The following is a 16,264-nucleotide window of genomic DNA, read 5'->3' as shown; positions in this document are numbered from 1 at the left end:
TAGTGAATGGTCAGATAATAGACAGTATTAGTTTAAGAACTATCCAAATCCTGAGGTTTAGCAAAGTTACAGGATACATAAAGTCTGTCTTAGAATAGTGTACGCCAATGCTTCCCATTTTCTTTCATTATCAAAAACCCCTTATCAGAAAGTCTTTTATACCAATCAGGTATAAAATCAGAAAGTCCTTATTTAAATTTCCCTGTTGTGATTGGGAAATTACTTTGTGTTGGGCTGTTGGTTTGAGCTCCGAGCTCGGCAATTTGGTTGCAAACGTTTTGTCACCATTCAAGAAGACATAGTCAGTGTGCTTTGAATTGTACTCGTCTGTCAGAGCACTGGCCTTTAAATACCTTTTTATGTGACTCAAATTAGTATGGATGTTGTTTGTTCGGCTACTTCTGAGTCATGATCTGATGTGACATCGATCCAGTTTATCAATTGCTGAGATCGAAAGAACTGCATCAACCGTGATTCCGAAGATAGCATTTAAAACGAACAAACAGGCACCGCAATAACAATAATCACAATCCATCAGCTCATAAGAAATCAGACCACGTCTCAATAACAACAACCAGCCATTCAAACAGACCGAAACCAGACCATGACTCAGAAGTAGCTGAACAAACAACATCCATACTAAAAAAACCCTAGTACTAAAAAGGTATTTAAAGGCCAGTGCTCTGACAAATGAGCACAATTCAAAGCGCACTGACAATGTCTCCTCAAATGGTGACAAAACATTTGCAACCAAATTGCCAAGTTTGGAGCTCAGAGCAACAGCCCAACTACCAACCCGAGCTACTTATATTCAAATACATTTCAAATTACTTTGTGTGTCAGTAAAGGTAGTCCTTGACTTACAACAGTTCATTTAGTGACTGTTCAAAGTTACAATGGCACTGAAAAAAATGACTTATGATCATTGTTCACATTTATGGCCACTGTAGAATCCCCATGGCCTTCCTTGTGATCAAAATTCAGACACTTGGCAACTGACTCATATTTATGAGGTTGCAGTGTCCCAGGGTTATGTGATTCCCTTTTGCAACCTTTTAACAAGCAAAGTCTTGTTAAAAGACTTACAAGTCTTACAAGAGCCTTGGTGGCGCAGCAGACTAAAGTGCTGTTAAGTAGCACTTAGCTGCCAGCTGCCTGCAATTACTGCGATTTAAATCTCACCAGGCTCAAGGTTGATTCAGCCTTCCATCCTTCCAAGGTAGGTAAAATGAGGACCCGGATTGTGGGGGCAATAAGATGACTTTGTATAAAAAAGAACACCGCTTGGGGGGGGGGCAAAAAGCCCAACTAAGCAGGTATATACAAAAGTATGAAGGCTATTGCTTACCTTATTGTAAGCCGCCCTGAGTCTCCGGAGAAGGGCGGCATATAAATCGAATAAATAAATAAATAAATAAAGTCAATAGGAAGCCAGATTCACTTAACGTTACTAACTTAACAACTGCAGTAATTTACTTAACAACTGGGACAAGAAAGGTTGTAAAATGGGACAAAACTCATTTAACAAGTGTACCACTTAGCAACAGAAATTTTGGGCTCAATTGTGGTTGTAAGTTGAGGACTACCTATACCTAAAGAAAAATTGCTTTTACCCAATTTGGAGTAATTTACTCCAGTAAATACTCCAGTAAATTATTGCTTGTTTCCGACGTCCCGATATAGTCAGCTGGCGCCATCGCTGGCTATTGGGGGCGAATCATTGGCCCCCATGGAAAGGGCTCGTAACTTGGGCGTCCTCCTGGACTCACGGCTGTCTTTATAAGAGCACTTGACGGCCGTGACCGGGAGGATTTTTCATCAGGTTCGCCTGATTCGCCAGTTGCGTCCCTTTCTAGATCGGGACTCGTTACGCACAGTCACTCATGCCCTCGTCACCTCTCGTCTGGACTATTGTAATGCTCTCTACATGGGGCTCCCCTTGAGGTGCACCCGGAGGCTCCAACTGGCGCAGAGTGCGGCCGCGCGGGTGGTTATGGGAGCAACATGGAGCTCCCATGTAACACCTCTCCTGCACGAGCTGCACTGGCTCCCGGTGGTCTTCCGGGTGCGCTTCAAGGTTCTGGTTACCACCTTTAAAGCGCTCCATGGCTTAGGACCTGGTTACTTACGGGACCGCCTACTACCATCAACAGCCTCCCACCGACCAGTACGCACCCACAGAGAGGGGCTCCTCCGGGTGCCGTCGGCCAAGCAATGTCGGCTGTCGGCCCCTAGGGGGAGAGCCTTCTCTGTGGGGGCACCGACGATCTGGAATGAGCTCCCCCCAGAGATACGGAGGATTCCGGATCTGCGCACCTTCCGCCGCGAGTTGAAGACGCTTTTATTTCATCAAGCTGGCCTCGCCTAAATCTTCTCCCTTTTAAGTGTAAATTTTAAATTTTTAATGTATTTTAAAATTATGGGTTTTTAAAATTATGGGTATTAATTCAGCCAAAATTATTTAATTCATTTTATTCGATTTTAAATTTTGTATATCTATGTGTTTTATTTCATGGCTGTGCACCGCCCTGAGTCCTTCGGGAGTAGGGCGGTATAGAAATTCAATAAAATAAATAAATAAAAAATAAATCGCAGTATTCAGGTTTGGAATACAAAAGTATACAGTACACAGTTCATTTTTGATGAGCATCAGAACCAGATTAAGCTGCAGTCTGTTTTAGGTTTGAATAAACACAACAGATTTTTACATTACAATTGATTTACAAACTTCTTTTGGTCTACTTACTTGACCTTCATCTACATAACCTCTCTACTCTGTTTTTACTCCCCACTTCCTCCTCTGTATAAATTTAATTCTTGCTTCAGTCAACCCCCTTCATGCAGCTGGTGAATTGAGAGGTATCTGATAAATGCTTCTATCTTCTAACCAAATTTGTTGGTATTACAGGATACTATCAAACTGATCTGGGGCTTCTATAGACTAACATGCACCCCTATAGTGTGTAATGTGTGTACTAGTTAATTCGGTTAATCCCAGGGTGGATTTGATTTAAATCAAGTCGATTTAAATCACAATTTAAATCTGTGATGGTGAACCTATGGCACATGTGCCAGAGGTGGCACACAGAGCCTCTCTGTGAGCACGCGTGCCATCGCCATCTGCTCCTCCGGGTTCCAGTGCGCGTATGCACACCAGCCAGCTAGTCTTTGTGCATGTGTGTGGCAGAACCCAGAAGAGAATAGTTGGCCGGTGCGCAGGCATGCATGCCAGCTGCTCTTGTCCAGGTTCTGGCGCGCATATGCATGAAGACTAGCTGGCTGGTGCAAATGTGCATGCCAGAACCCGGAAGAGGGCTGGCCATTGCACATGCGCACTGGACTAGCTGGCTGGCACGCATGCGCGTGCCAGAACCCAGAACAGATGGCCACTGCCTGCATATGCACCAGCCAGCTGCTCTCTTCCGGGTTCCGGCGCACTCGTTTCAGCACTTGGTGCCGAAAAGGTTACTCAAGCATGATTTAAATCACTAGTAAAAAGACTTGATTTAAATCAACTCGATTTAAATCATAATTTTTAAAGAGTAACCGTCATCTCTGTCCCGCAGTGGCTCCTCCTCTGACCCGCTGTTGACTCAAGTCCCATTCACTTTAATGGGACAGCTGGTGATGCGGCAGTGACACAACAAGGTGAGGGACATGGCAGGCAGTAGGTGAGTGGATGCCTGCTAACAGGCACTGCCATGATGGATCTGAAATGACAGGTGCTCTTTAAATGTAAGGACTCATTCTTGCTGGTTAGTTAGAATCTTTAATATTATTATTTGCAAACAAAACGAAGGTTTCCTATTTAGCTTGCAGAGCTTGGATTCATTGAATGAGTTTACCAAAAATGTAAATATTGTAGAATATACAGCCTCATGTTATATAAGTAAGCTCCATTTCATGCTGAATAAACTGAATTATTAATGTATTTTAAATAGAAAACTATCTTTAGATAGATTTTTACGAGGGGTTGGCTAGATGACCTACAAGATCCCTTTCAACTCTGTTATTCTGTTATTATTATTATAGATGCGGTTAGTATTCCATATTAAGCACCTTTTGTTCCACTAATCGAGATTGAAGAATATCCGTTCTCTACCCTGAAATTGTGGTCTTCGTAGGAGTGGGCGTGGGGGGGGGAGGGATGTGCTTGTGCGTGGGTGATTCCAGCAAAGAGGCTCGTCGCAGCTTTCTCCACTTTTGGAAGAGTCCCGTTCCACTCGCGCATTCGTGCGGCCAATTCGCCCCTCGACCACAACCAGTACGAGCCAATGAGCGCTTGCGGCTGGCGATCCAGGCCCCTTTTTACATTGGAGAGGCTCGACGCGACGCCGAAAATACGTCGATGCTTTCTCTTTCTACATTTCGGCGCGCTCTCTGCTCCAGTCCGCGAAGCTGGATAATGGCGGCCGGAGGACAGCTGAGCTCGGTGCCTGAAGTGGAGCTGGATCCCGATGGCACTTTCAAATATATCCTGGTGCGGGTGCAGCGGGGGGCTGATGAACACCGCGACATCGTGAGGGGCACTGCGGACGCCGAGTTCCACAGTGAGTGGAGCTGCCAGCTGGACCGGACTCAGACATTGGCTTAACAATGAAAAAATATATATGTGAAATCAGCACCGTTCAGCGTGAAATTAAGAAGCCGGAATAGCACTAGAGAAAAAGAAAAGTTACATGTATGACTAATGAGTGGTCTCATTAGAGAATATTAGTTCAGCGGGTTTAACCTGGGTTAGATCCGCTCTCAGATTTCGCTGGGACATCCAAGCCTAGTTCCACCATAATGTTCCATTTGCTTTCCTTTTAAGTATGGTTTGTGGGTTCTCCCCCCACCCCCCTTATGATTTAGTAACAGGTAACAATTGAATAGACCACTATTGAATCTTGAGTTTGCATACTGTGTGAATCCAGCATGTTGAAATAACTTGTTTCAGCTATGCCCTGTTAAATTTTTGCATTTGAAATCTGGATGAGAAAAGCATGTTGTTCTCTTATTTGAATTATAATATAATAAATCTAAATGATTATGATGCTTTAGACTCACTGTCATGCTTTCCTTTTCCACAAAACTTTAAGTAGAAAGGTTGGTATTTTCCTTTTTACAAACAAGCCACTTACATTCTTAATTATTCTATCATTCTATTTTGTTTGTGGACAGAAAGCCAAAAAAATAAACTGTTCTCAAACTGGTTTTTGGCATTCAGCTTTGGCATTTCTTCATTTTGGCATCTACAAGATGAAGAGAATCTATATTTGTTTATAATAATCCTTTCCAGACATAAAATAAATATCTTCAAAATTGCTTGAATGATATGAATACTATAGTTAAGGCAAGGTAGAGTTTTTATAGTTCCTACAATGTTTACATTTCACAGATCCTTGTGTTTTGTCTTTATAGTATACTGTTAATGTGCTGCTTAGCTTCTATTTTTTATTACAGATCACATATTTGAAAAAGTAAACCCTGAAATGGAAAAGCTAGGTTTTGTATGCAAGTGTCTTGGAGGAGGAAAAATTGATCATAACAGCAAAGACAAGAAAATCCGTGTATTTGGCTTTTCTACAGTAAGTGCTGCTTACATATGCTGCCCAAATATTGGTGATTTAATTTGCATATTAAGATTACGGTAGTGTTTATAAATATTAATTCATGAGAAGGAATAGTAATAGATTTGGGGATGAGGTTTCTTTAATTCTCAGTTATCCTCAATATGTACCATATTTCATGTTATTGTGTTCACACATTTCTAATTATGCTGATTGCAAGAGTTGTTATTTTATCATAATTTGTCTACTTTGTGCAGGTTCTATTAGGAATAAGTCTATTTGGAAATAATCATGCTCAATAGCTATAGCAGAATGGACTAAAATATTATGAGTGTCTTTTCCCATCCTTTTATTCTACAATTCCATGACACTAGAAATTTTTCTTCTTACAGGGATATGGTAAAGCTGATCACTCTGTGACTGTTGAAATACTGAAGAGAACTTATAAAGATTATGAAATTAGCTGGTCAGATGACAAGAAATAAATTGTATAATCTAATATAAATATCTTTTCAAGATAATACACATTTAATTCTAAGCTCCCATGAGGAAATACAATCAGTGTATTTAGCGTATACTGAATAAAAAATAGGATATGAATGGCTTGGTTCATGCTTTAAATAACTTGGAGTTTTATCACGTCTTCACATCTTGTTGACAGCATGTGTATTTTTTAAATCCATACTTTACTTCCAGTTTACATCGCCATAAAGATAATTTTGGACCCTGCAATAATGGAAGCCCTCTTTAAACATTTTTAAGAAATAAAGTTTCATTCAAATCAAGCTTTATTTTGAGGACTTCCTGAACATTGGTAAATATTTGCATTTTTGTTGATAAACTGCCAAGTCAAAGCCAGAATGAACACATGATCTTTGATAATTCATCCAGTTTCAGTATTAAAACTATTTTTCAGTATGAAAAATATCTGGAATAATATCATGCCCAATATTTGCAGGCTCTAAATTAGGGATCTACATCTTTTTCAGGTACTCCTTTTCTAAAATAATGCAATTTTAGAATCTCATTTTGGAAAACCAAAATCATATATAATATGACAATTTATTAATATTTTAATTTAGAAGGGGGACTGTGAGCCATTTAGGTGCCATTGACACATTGGCAACTGCAGATTCTGGATAAAAATTCTGTGGGCAATTACATGACATAATTCTCTTTGTTATCCAATCCCAGAACAATTTTAAAGTATTTAAAAAGTTAAAAATATTAAGATATAGGTTGTGTTTTGATAACATGTTTCATTACAATTTACTCAATGTAGTTTTATGGGTTTGTACTTGTACCATAAAGATAACCACATGGCTTGGATTCACAATACATGCTAGACTGAAAAGTCATTGACGACTTGAGGTTCAGTGCACACATAATCACAGTATAATTCTGTACAACTAACGTTTCATAAAACATCACATTTTAATCCCTATGCATGACAAGACACATCAACCATGTAAGAATTAGATCTACTTCAGTATTTCAATCAACCTTGAATTAAATTCTGCTGAAGTACAATTTTTACTGTGATTCTTCATTTGGTATCTGAACCAAAAAAATGGGAATGTATGGTAACATTCAATTGCTAGTACGCATAAACCTGCTTGGTTTTACTGCTGTGAATTGTTTGAAAAGGGAAAGGTAAGCATGCTTCATAAGCTACTTCTTATGAATTTAGACTAACAAGAAAAGCAAGAGACAGAAAAATTGAAGATCAGAGGAAAGTATCAGGAGCTTCAAAAAAATTAAAAGTGGCTAGGGAAACATCTGGAAAGAATATAATGAAAATATGGTTGCAGGTTTCTAGCGGTAAGGAGAAAATTGTAAGCAAGAGAGCTTATAATTTGATATCTCAACTAAAAATAGGGTCACTTGAATTCTAATCCTGAATTAGGTGTAGTAGGCAACAGTGACACTGAGCCAGTCACACTCAGCCCTGCCTGGGATGAAGCATTTCTGAAAATTTGGCCAAGAAAATGCATGGATTTATCCATATTGTTTCCAAGAATCGATCAATCAACAAAAATGATACCAATGGAGGTAAAAAAAAACTGCCCAAGGAAAAAGGTTTTGCCCATGGTTAATTAAGATATGATTTATTGAACCCAATTTTCTCAGTAATTAAATACAAGGGCTGAATTGACTGGTTTGTTATTCTGATATCTACCCAATTAATTAGAAAATAAACACATATTTCACCATGTTGGAAGAAATATCCTTCTGGGTTCAGCTCCAAATGGGGAAAAAGACACTGGAAACATGGAGACTGCTTGGAAAGATGGTTTAATGGTGGACAGGATCACATGGTTTGAGTTCCTGAACAGAAAAGGGGTGAGATACAGCGAGTCCCTGAGTTTTATGCTCTCTGGCTTTGAACTTCCTGGGGCCCCGAAAGAGTATCCTGATTGGTTGTCAGACTCCCAGGGGGTGGGGGGTCTTAGCTAGCCTTGCTGGCTGATGTAATCTTCCCAGGTGCCATGTGAGTTTCTGTCCTAGATGGGTCCCATTGTGTTGCAGATGATGGTCCATTGACAAAGATTGAGTTTCTGCCTCTGGCCCCTTAACAAAAGGGGGGAGGCAGGAAGGTGGGAGCTGCTTTGTCTTTAAAACATGCTTCTCCATTTCTCATCCAGGGAAACATAATATTCTGCCTTTTTAATGTTTCCTAAAATATTTCATTTTCCAGGAAAGGGGTGGGTGCTAACTTCCTACAAGCATAAACATGTTCATCTCAGAGATGACATGTACAATGAATTTATAATTTTTAAAATATAAACATTGCTGTTCCTATTTTGCTTTTGAAGCAGCTGCCTTAGACTAGATGGATCTTTATGCCAGTAAAAATTGAGATAATTTTGTTAAGTGATTGATGTATTAGAGGGAAAGATACTGTACATGTAGTATTACTCTTAAGATAAATTAGATGAGGAAATAATTGTGATATCAAACTAGGTCCATAAATAATGCAGTCTTAGACATTTATGGGAAATGACTGCTAGACAAAATCAAGCTAAAATTATGCTTATGTGGTACATACCCTGCACAAATAATTATAAATAATTCAGAGACAAGGAGAAAACATAGTAAGTTTTGGTGTAAGTAAAGTCAGATGTAGTAGTAATTTATTACAACACCTCTGATAACAGAAAATACATATCTAATAATATGCATGTTAGCATTTTAACAGGAATTCTTAAATGTCAGTTCAATAATGAAACGATTGAGCCCCTTCTCAATAACTTTAACCACTTGAGATTTAAATACATTCTTCTTTTCTATGAAACTTGTAAAAAGGTGGACCCCTCCTCCACACCCAAAATAATGTGCTTTGCTAGCTAAAAATATGGTGCCCTTTCTTGCCAATAAACTTGAAAGTGCATCATGGAAAGCTTCATAGTAATTAGGATTATAAATAGTTTCTGATGTAAGTATGAGATCGTATTTTATTAAAGGTTTGGTGTTATTTAAAATAAATGTAGTAAATTCTGACCATTCCCCAGAAAAAAACTTGCATTTAGAGAGAAAATCTTGGGTGGAATCTTTTTTCCTAGATTGACTTAGTTGAAGCTGGGTATCTTCCTCACCATCATCATTTTGAGAATTAGCCAGTATGTTCGGCATGGTGATTCCTTCAATTACTGAACTGTTATAATCTTGAAAATGAACTTCTTTGGCATTTCCTTTTAATGCAACTATTCCTAGCAGTCCAGCTCCACACCCAAGGTCCAAAACTGACTTCTGTGCAAACTGAATATCTGTTTCTGATAAATAATCCAGGAGATCAAAAGTGCATTCCCAAATCTTTAAACCTCCCTCATAGACACCTGTAATGAGGTCAGATTGAGAAGAAGTGTTAGACATAATGTTTTCTTTGACAGAGTTTCCTGGGAGTGCAGTCTCCACCACATAAATATTTGCATGACTAATGCCTGGTAAAGTTCCAATAGTTTTGTTCTCAAGGACTTTACTGACATCTTTAGGAATATCATGCACCTTGGCAGATTTGGGACAGGACTGTTTCAATAAACTTGTATCAGGTCTTGCATTCAAAGTACTATGGTCTGATATATTAGCAATGGTTCCAGATAAATAGTTTAATTTATTTTCTTCTGAAGTAATCTTAATGCTGTTTTCTTGATTATTCAATAGGACCGTTTCCTGCTGTAGCTTTTCATTTTCAGCAGTATCTGTTCTGTTTTCTGCTATTTTGTCCACAGAGAAGTTGAATTGAAATTCCATTGTCTTGAGAAATAAACAGAAAAAAATAAGTTTATGTCTGCAGTATTAATATGCAAACACACTGATTTTGGTTGTACTTAAAAAGAAATGTACAAAGCTTACTTGTTATAGTTTCCATTATTTCTAATATCCTTACAAATGTATACAGTATATATATATGTTTCTTAACAATACTCATAAATGCTACACCATCCTGTGGTTTCTCTGATTATGCCTTCGAGTGTTGAAAGGAATCCCAGAGAGTCAGGAATCTTTGTTGTCCAGGAAAAAAGATGCCAGATTTGAGGCAAAATTAATTTGTCCCCAAATCTAATCCAGTTTCAAGAATCTTTTTCACAGCGTTTCCAAGAGCAAAAGGAACACAACATAACCAAATCTGACACACCAAGTACTTCCCTGCCAAGTATTACCTTCATTTTGCAATCCCCCCTCCCCCCCCCGACACACACACACACGTTTTTCCTTCCAGGAGCAGCCTAATTCCCACACAATACAGAATCCTTTCCCCCACAACCTCGTGAAGACTAAACCTCGCACGGGAGGAGGAGGAGGAAGCCTCTAGCCCACGGCAGGGAAGCCCGTCGACAGAGCGGAGAGGCAAGCCGGCGGCTGAACAAGCGAAAGCCCACGTGGCCCAGGCGGGAGTCTCGTTTTCCAAAGGCTTTCCAGAGCGGCTCCATCGCAGGACTAGCCCGCCCTAGAGCTGGCTCTATGATCCCCGCGGTGTTTGATGGGAATCGCGCTGAGCGGAGGAGGAGGACCTTCGCTTCTGGCGGCAGATACGGATACATGAGCGGCATGTCTCAGGCCGAGCCTGAGGAGATGTCGCTGTTGTCGGAGGTGGAGGGCTGGGATCCAGAGGCGTGCCGTCGCCAGCTCTCCGCCGCCCTGCCGCGCCTTTTCATATCCTTCTCAATTGCATAGCCGAGGCGCGGGGGCAATTGGGAATGGGAAAAGGAAAGGGGCCCCCTCCTCTTCCTTCAATTTGTCGTAAGGTTATCCTTCTGCCGGCGTTTGTGATGGTCAGTGGTGGTCTCGGCCCTTTCCGTATGTCTGCTTGCAAGCCAGTCAAATTTTGCTCGCAGCGGGCTAAGGCTAGAAAGGAAGCGCTCTAAGTGTGGGAAATGAAAACTGACCGTAGGAAACGTAGGTAAAGCCTTCCGCTCAGCAGTTTCTCAAACGCAGCATCCTGAGGATTAAATATGTATATTTCTTGAGTTTGTTTTTCGTTCCTTTTCCAAAGACAGCGGCTTTGGAAAATGAAAAAGAAACCTATACATTATTTTAAGATGAACTGCCAAAATTCTAGAATATTTTTACAGATAAGAATAATCAGAAAATCATTGATAATAGTTATTAAGATAATATGAGTAATTATTGCCAAATTTATTTGAATTATCCATAACTGTAGAGTTTAGTAGTTTTGTGTTAATTTGGAGGAACCAAATACTTTTACCACCGTTTAAACTACCAACAAAACATATGGTTTCATTTTTCAGTTGGTTGCAATGACAAATTCTGTCTGATTTTAAATCAAAACTGATTCCTCCTCTCTAGGCCTGGAGGATCCTGGCGTTTCAGTTCTTTGTGTTGATATACATCCTTTGCTCTCCAAGCAACAGACATTTTTATTTGGAAGTAGTAATCTCAATTGGTGTAGCCAGTATAGCTTAAGCTGTACTGTTGTTTAGTTGAAAGCTGAACCTTTAGTATATATTGTGAATTAAATGAGTGTGCTCAGATGTTGATAAAGTTCAACTTTATTTTTATTTATTTATTTATTATTTTTATTTATTTTAAGATATGAACATGCTATTTTTCTTAATATTTGTACTCTTTATATCAGGCAACTGACAGTGGGATTGAGCATATATGTAAGTAGTTACTGTACAGACTTTTAAAGTATGCTTAATTCCTTTATTATTTGTATTTATTAAATTCTATGAATATGCACAAAGCAGGTTTATTTTTTATAAATGAATGAATGAATGAATGAATGAATGAAATAAATAGGTTTATTTTGAACCCAGATCAAATCACTGTGTTCTGGAGGTTCTGCAAAATTGTCTCAGGTCAGTCATAATTCATCATAACATTTTGGTGGTTCCAAGCTATGGATGACATAAAATCTGGGCAAGGCAAGCAGACCAAAGCTGTTGCTTTTCTATCTTTGTATCTCCCAGGAGGTATATCTCACCTGCCATCTGCTCTGTGGACACTGTTATATTTATGTCAGCAAGGCTTTTTCTGGAATCACCCTGCTTATAGAAATTCAGAATTTCTCAAATGAGCATCTAAATATGAGCGCTTAGAGCCACCAACCAAACCAAACTATTCTGTCAACCATCTCTTGCTTCCTTCAGTCAGTGATACTGAAGAAACTGTAAATGTATTTATACTAGCTTTTTAGATCTTCCTAGTTAAATGTTTCAGAGAAAATGGAAGATTTTTCAGCAGCAAAATATTCAATAAAGGAGAATTTTTGTAGCTCAGGTTTGAAATGAGTGGTCCTTAGTGTTCCCTGAGCTTGATTGTTTTCTTGCAGATGTTTCATTACCCAAACTAGGTAACATCATCAGTACTAGTCATGGATGATGTTCTCTTGTTTGAGTAATGCAGCGTCTGCAGGAAAAAAGTTCAGAGAGCACCAAGGACTCCTCAGAAAAGTATTCTCTGGCAATACATTAGTTATATTTACTGTATGGGGAAAGGACAAATTCTAAATATAATTTCAAATTCTAAGCATAAAATGGTTATCTAGAACTTTGCTTAATACATGAAGAATATTACTTATTTCTCAGACGATTGCAGCTCCATACTTCAGTATCCCTGGTTTCTGAAAAGATGTTGCTTTTTTTGCTGGATCGGGATGCTTAGAATTGCAGTCTTTTTTCATTCTCATTATTTTGGCTTCCTCACCTATAAATTATTTTCTTTTTCTGGAAACTTACCTTAGGCAGCAATAAACTTCACAAAGTTTGTCTCGGAGTGTTGGATTTTCAAATGGAGAAGCTTTTACAAGTTATCACACTTCCTGCTGAGCCTGTTGATTTTTCTTATGGGGGGAATCTCTATGGAATCACAACTACAGCTTCCATTACTTGGATCAAGAAGGGAACCTCTCTTGCAACATTCATACAAACTCTGCTCTCATATACAGAAGACTACTGAGCACCTTCTGGGTCAGTGTAGGAAGGGGAAGGGCCAGCATGAGAAAAAAGGGGAGGAAAATGCACCACTGTAACAGAGGCTTACACAGGCATACTTGCCCCAAGTATGAAACATACTCCTCCTTTTTTTTAAAAAAAAAACATACACTCTTATTAGAAAAAAAAAGAGACCAAACAGAAACATACTTATAATCAAATATATACAAAACTATATATAAAAAGTGCTTAAAAATGAAAAGAATGCAACAGAAAAAAGAAAGTATATATCACTGTAGCGATTAATAATAAAACATAACTTAAAAGATAGCAGCAACAATAAAGCAGATCTGTCCTAAAATGCAATGATTTTTACAGTATTTACAGTAAATAATGATACTGATTTATTAGGAAATATGTTTGTTATTTTCTCTTCCAGCCTGTCGTGCCATCCAATTAAACGGGAAATATTGGTAATAATATTAGTTAAAAATCTGTTTAGTATTTGTGGTTAAAAGCTGTAAAATGTCACATTGAGATCTAAGCCTTGGATTTATGGTTTTATTAAATTTACTTATTTACAGATATCTTAAGAATTCTGACAGAGAGATTTCTACCTCACATAAAACTTTCAGAATTGGAGAAAGTTTTTTTCTCCAAAATATTCCCTAAGGTATGATATTGTATATTATGAGCTGAAAAGTGTGAATTAGTAACTACTATGTGTATGTGTGCGCACACCTTTCAATCCATCTTGCCTTCCTGGACAAGTTTTTGAAGTTTTCTTTGCAAAGTTTTTCAGAAGTGGTTTGCCATTGCCTCCTTCGTAGGGCTGAGAGAAAGTGACTAGCTCAAGGTCACCCATCTGGCTTTGTGCTTAAGACAGGGTTCATAGTCTCCTTGTTTCTAGCCTGGTGCATTAACTACTACAAACTGGCTCTAATAACTACTGGCTATGTTGATAGTCCTCTACTTACAATCTTTCATTTAGATCAATGAGTCTGTCTTCCCTACTTTTTTTTCTGTTTTCTTTATTGAAGAAATCTGGGTTTCTGGTGTATCGGTAGGGAGGGGATTTTAGGAAGCTCTTGCCTATCCATCTATGCAGGTGGCTGGCTTCTTCAAAACCTTGCAAGAGCCAGGAAAGGTTTGCAGTCTCCCTATGGCCAGCTAATCAGGGTAGAGGCCCAGCCCACAAGTGTGGCTTCATCGCCGAAGCATGGAGGCTTGTTTAGAAGACTTGGGATGCAGTGCTAGACACTAATCTAACTGGGTTCCTCCGCCTGCTGGACTGTTTTTGGCTTTGCAATTTTTTTGTTGCTTGTCTTCCTCCTTTAAGGATCCAGCTGGGTGTGGGCCTCCCAGGGATGGCTCCAGTCATGAGGTACCCATGCTCGCTTAAAGACCCATGTATTCATTTAAGTTCAGCATCAGAGAAAGCAAGAGGTGAGGGCCATTAAGCGGGGTTGTCACCACTTGCAACAGTAATGGGCAGGCTCCATTATGGTCATAGATGGATGACTACCTATATGCTTCTTTAATAAAGAAGGCTATGTAAATATCTATATACAATATAAAAGGTTATTGTGTAATCAACAAATTTTAATTTAGCTAAGTATTGACTGAAATCTAAAAAGGCTATAATAATTCATATGCAACTGGAGTTTTGTTTTGTTTTTGCTAGCTGTCCCCCTATGGCCTCTTGACCCTTTTCATTCTCTGCCCAGTTGTGTGTGAAATTTGGAGCTTCTATTATAGTACTGTTCTATTGCATTGCAAGAAAAGAAAAGATGGGACTTCTGTCCCCTAATGCTCATGCTCTTTAGATCTTAGTTTCTTTCTAGAGAACCTCTGGAAGAACTTAAATAGGACATCTTAATTCAGTGCCTGCTAATATGAAGGGGTTTTTTTTGTTTGTTTGAGTGTCCTTGCTGATAACCACTGCATACCTTGAATATCTCTTGTATTATTAAAAACTATCAAGGGTAGTAAATGTCATCCCATTTTATAACAAATCACAGTGCTTTGTATGTATTTAATTTATTGCTTTCAGTTAATATTGTTTCAATTGTGATTGTTTTTGTTCAAGCAGACCATAGAATTATTTGACCATTTATTATATGAAATATCCGCTGAAGCCAAAAGTTTGACAAACAAGAATGTACAGTTAAATATGACATTGAGAAACCATCTTCAGGTAAATCTAGCTTGAAGAATTGTCCATGTCTTGTTTTTCTATAATTTTAAGATTTTGGGAGCTAATTTATACCTACAAAAAGTAAATCCACTGAAAATACATGACCAGTTGCTGCTTTTCTCCTGTTGCATATAATGTGTCTGTGGCTGTTTAAAAGGCATCTGTATTCCCAAAAGTCAATTGAAAATTGTCTTGATTTTTAGCAAAATAAAAACCGAAATGTGCTGAACATTTTCTGCAAATTTTTATTTATATTTGATGTGCTTCTGCCTATTCTCATCCAGGCTGAAAATATAAGGAGAACCATTAATGCTGTATGCTTTGAAATAAAACATAGAATTATAGGGTTGGAAGGAACCTTGTCGGTCTTGTAGTCCAATCCCCTCCCCATGGCAGGAGATCCTGTACCATTCCAGACAAATGGACACAAGTTCCTAGTGTGATGCCAAACTTCCACAGTCTAGATTTTGCTTTCATGTTGTGAAGATAACCAGATGTAAATATCTTTATAGACTGAAATAAATATAATTGATGAGTAATCTTCCAATTTTTCAGTAACAACCCCCCCCATATATATAACTACTAAATATAATCTATATAATCACTAAAACTTTCATGTCTATAACCTTTAACTGAATGAAACTGCATAGGCTCAAGGTTGACTCAGCCTTCCATCCTTTCGAGGTAGGTAAAATGAGGACCCGGATTGTAGGGGCAATAAGCTGACTTTGTATAAAAAAGAACACCGCTTAGGGGGGGCCGAAAGCCCTACTAAGCAGGTATATACAAAAGTATGAAGGCTATTGCTTAAAAGCATTGTAAGCCGCCCTGAGTCTCCAGAGAAGGACGGCATATAAATCGAACCAATAAATAAATAAATAATAGGGCAATAATTTTTGAATAAAGATACCCCAAATGGGCTTAGATTACAGAATGTATCCATGACTCCTGTGGGATTGAAATTTAACAAATTTGTGGCTCTTCAGTACTGCCATACTGCCACCCAGAGGTTCAGCAGACCAGTCATGCCCTAGTCTTCCAGAGGTGGGGTAGACCAGTCCTACCATTGGCTGCTGGAGGGCAATCAGCTGTGGTCAAGCCAGTAGGAAGTTGGAAGT

General features: G+C 38.7%; 3 protein-coding genes across 12 annotated transcripts in view; 2 read left to right on the top strand and 1 right to left on the bottom strand.

Moving 5' to 3' along the window:
* Positions 1–4,139: 4,139 nt before the first annotated feature.
* On the top strand, positions 4,140–6,152 carry LOC117661233 (14 kDa phosphohistidine phosphatase-like). The gene is made up of 3 exons (XM_034409863.3): positions 4,140–4,550; positions 5,446–5,570; positions 5,945–6,152. The coding sequence occupies exons 1-3, from the start codon at positions 4,148–4,150 to the stop codon at positions 6,035–6,037; spliced, it is 621 nt and encodes a 206-aa protein (XP_034265754.2). The 5' UTR covers positions 4,140–4,147; the 3' UTR covers positions 6,038–6,152.
* Positions 6,153–8,652: 2,500 nt separating this feature from the next.
* METTL18 (methyltransferase 18, RPL3 N3(tau)-histidine) lies at positions 8,653–10,479 on the bottom strand. 2 transcript variants are annotated; one of them, XM_087890186.1, is made up of 2 exons: positions 10,341–10,479; positions 8,653–9,806 (listed from the first exon to the last, which is right to left on the bottom strand). In XM_087890186.1, exon 2 carries the CDS (start codon positions 9,801–9,803, stop codon positions 8,745–8,747), a length of 1,059 nt encoding a protein of 352 aa, XP_087746312.1. In that variant the 5' UTR covers positions 9,804–9,806; positions 10,341–10,479; the 3' UTR covers positions 8,653–8,744. The 2 variants fall into 2 exon arrangements, with proteins under 2 accessions (XP_087746312.1, XP_034265751.1); XM_034409860.3 differs by having other exon boundaries at positions 10,318–10,447.
* A 7-nt stretch (positions 10,480–10,486) lies between these two features.
* The window catches only part of FIRRM (FIGNL1 interacting regulator of recombination and mitosis), a 78,083-nt gene continuing 72,305 nt past the window's right edge, over positions 10,487–16,264 (top strand). For 2 of the 9 annotated variants that reach the window (XM_087890181.1, XM_087890179.1), the window contains exons 1-4: positions 10,515–10,706; positions 11,638–11,677; positions 13,534–13,622; positions 15,042–15,146. In XM_087890181.1, the coding sequence (XP_087746307.1) occupies positions 10,515–10,706; positions 11,638–11,677; positions 13,534–13,622; positions 15,042–15,146 (426 nt within the window). Of the gene's footprint in view, positions 10,954–11,637; positions 11,678–12,759; positions 12,986–13,533; positions 13,623–15,041; positions 15,147–16,264 lie in introns of those variants that run through there. The other 7 variants (XM_034409852.3, XM_087890182.1, XM_060690168.2 and 4 more) reach the window with 7 other exon arrangements.

The sequence above is a fragment of the Pantherophis guttatus genome, chromosome 3, assembly GCF_059756535.1.
Source record: "Pantherophis guttatus breed Tessera chromosome 3, ASM5975653v1, whole genome shotgun sequence".
In the NCBI taxonomy this organism is placed as follows: Eukaryota; Metazoa; Chordata; class Lepidosauria; order Squamata; family Colubridae; genus Pantherophis; species Pantherophis guttatus.
The sequence above is the reverse complement of the archived record's forward strand: the minus strand, read 5'-3'. Positions and strand labels throughout refer to the sequence as shown.

Bases quoted from the DNA above. Each gene is read 5' to 3' on its own strand.
- LOC117661233 (XM_034409863.3), top strand. From the start codon at position 4,148: ATGTGCTTGTGCGTGGGTGATTCCAGCAAAGAGGCTCGTCGCAGCTTT. The intron at 4,551-5,445 runs GTGAGTGGAGCT...TTTTTATTACAG, and splicing joins TGCGGACGCCGAGTTCCACA to ATCACATATTTGAAAAAGTA. The intron at 5,571-5,944 runs GTAAGTGCTGCT...TTCTTCTTACAG, and splicing joins GTGTATTTGGCTTTTCTACA to GGATATGGTAAAGCTGATCA.
- METTL18 (XM_087890186.1), bottom strand. From the start codon at position 9,803: ATGGAATTTCAATTCAACTTCTCTGTGGACAAAATAGCAGAAAACAGA.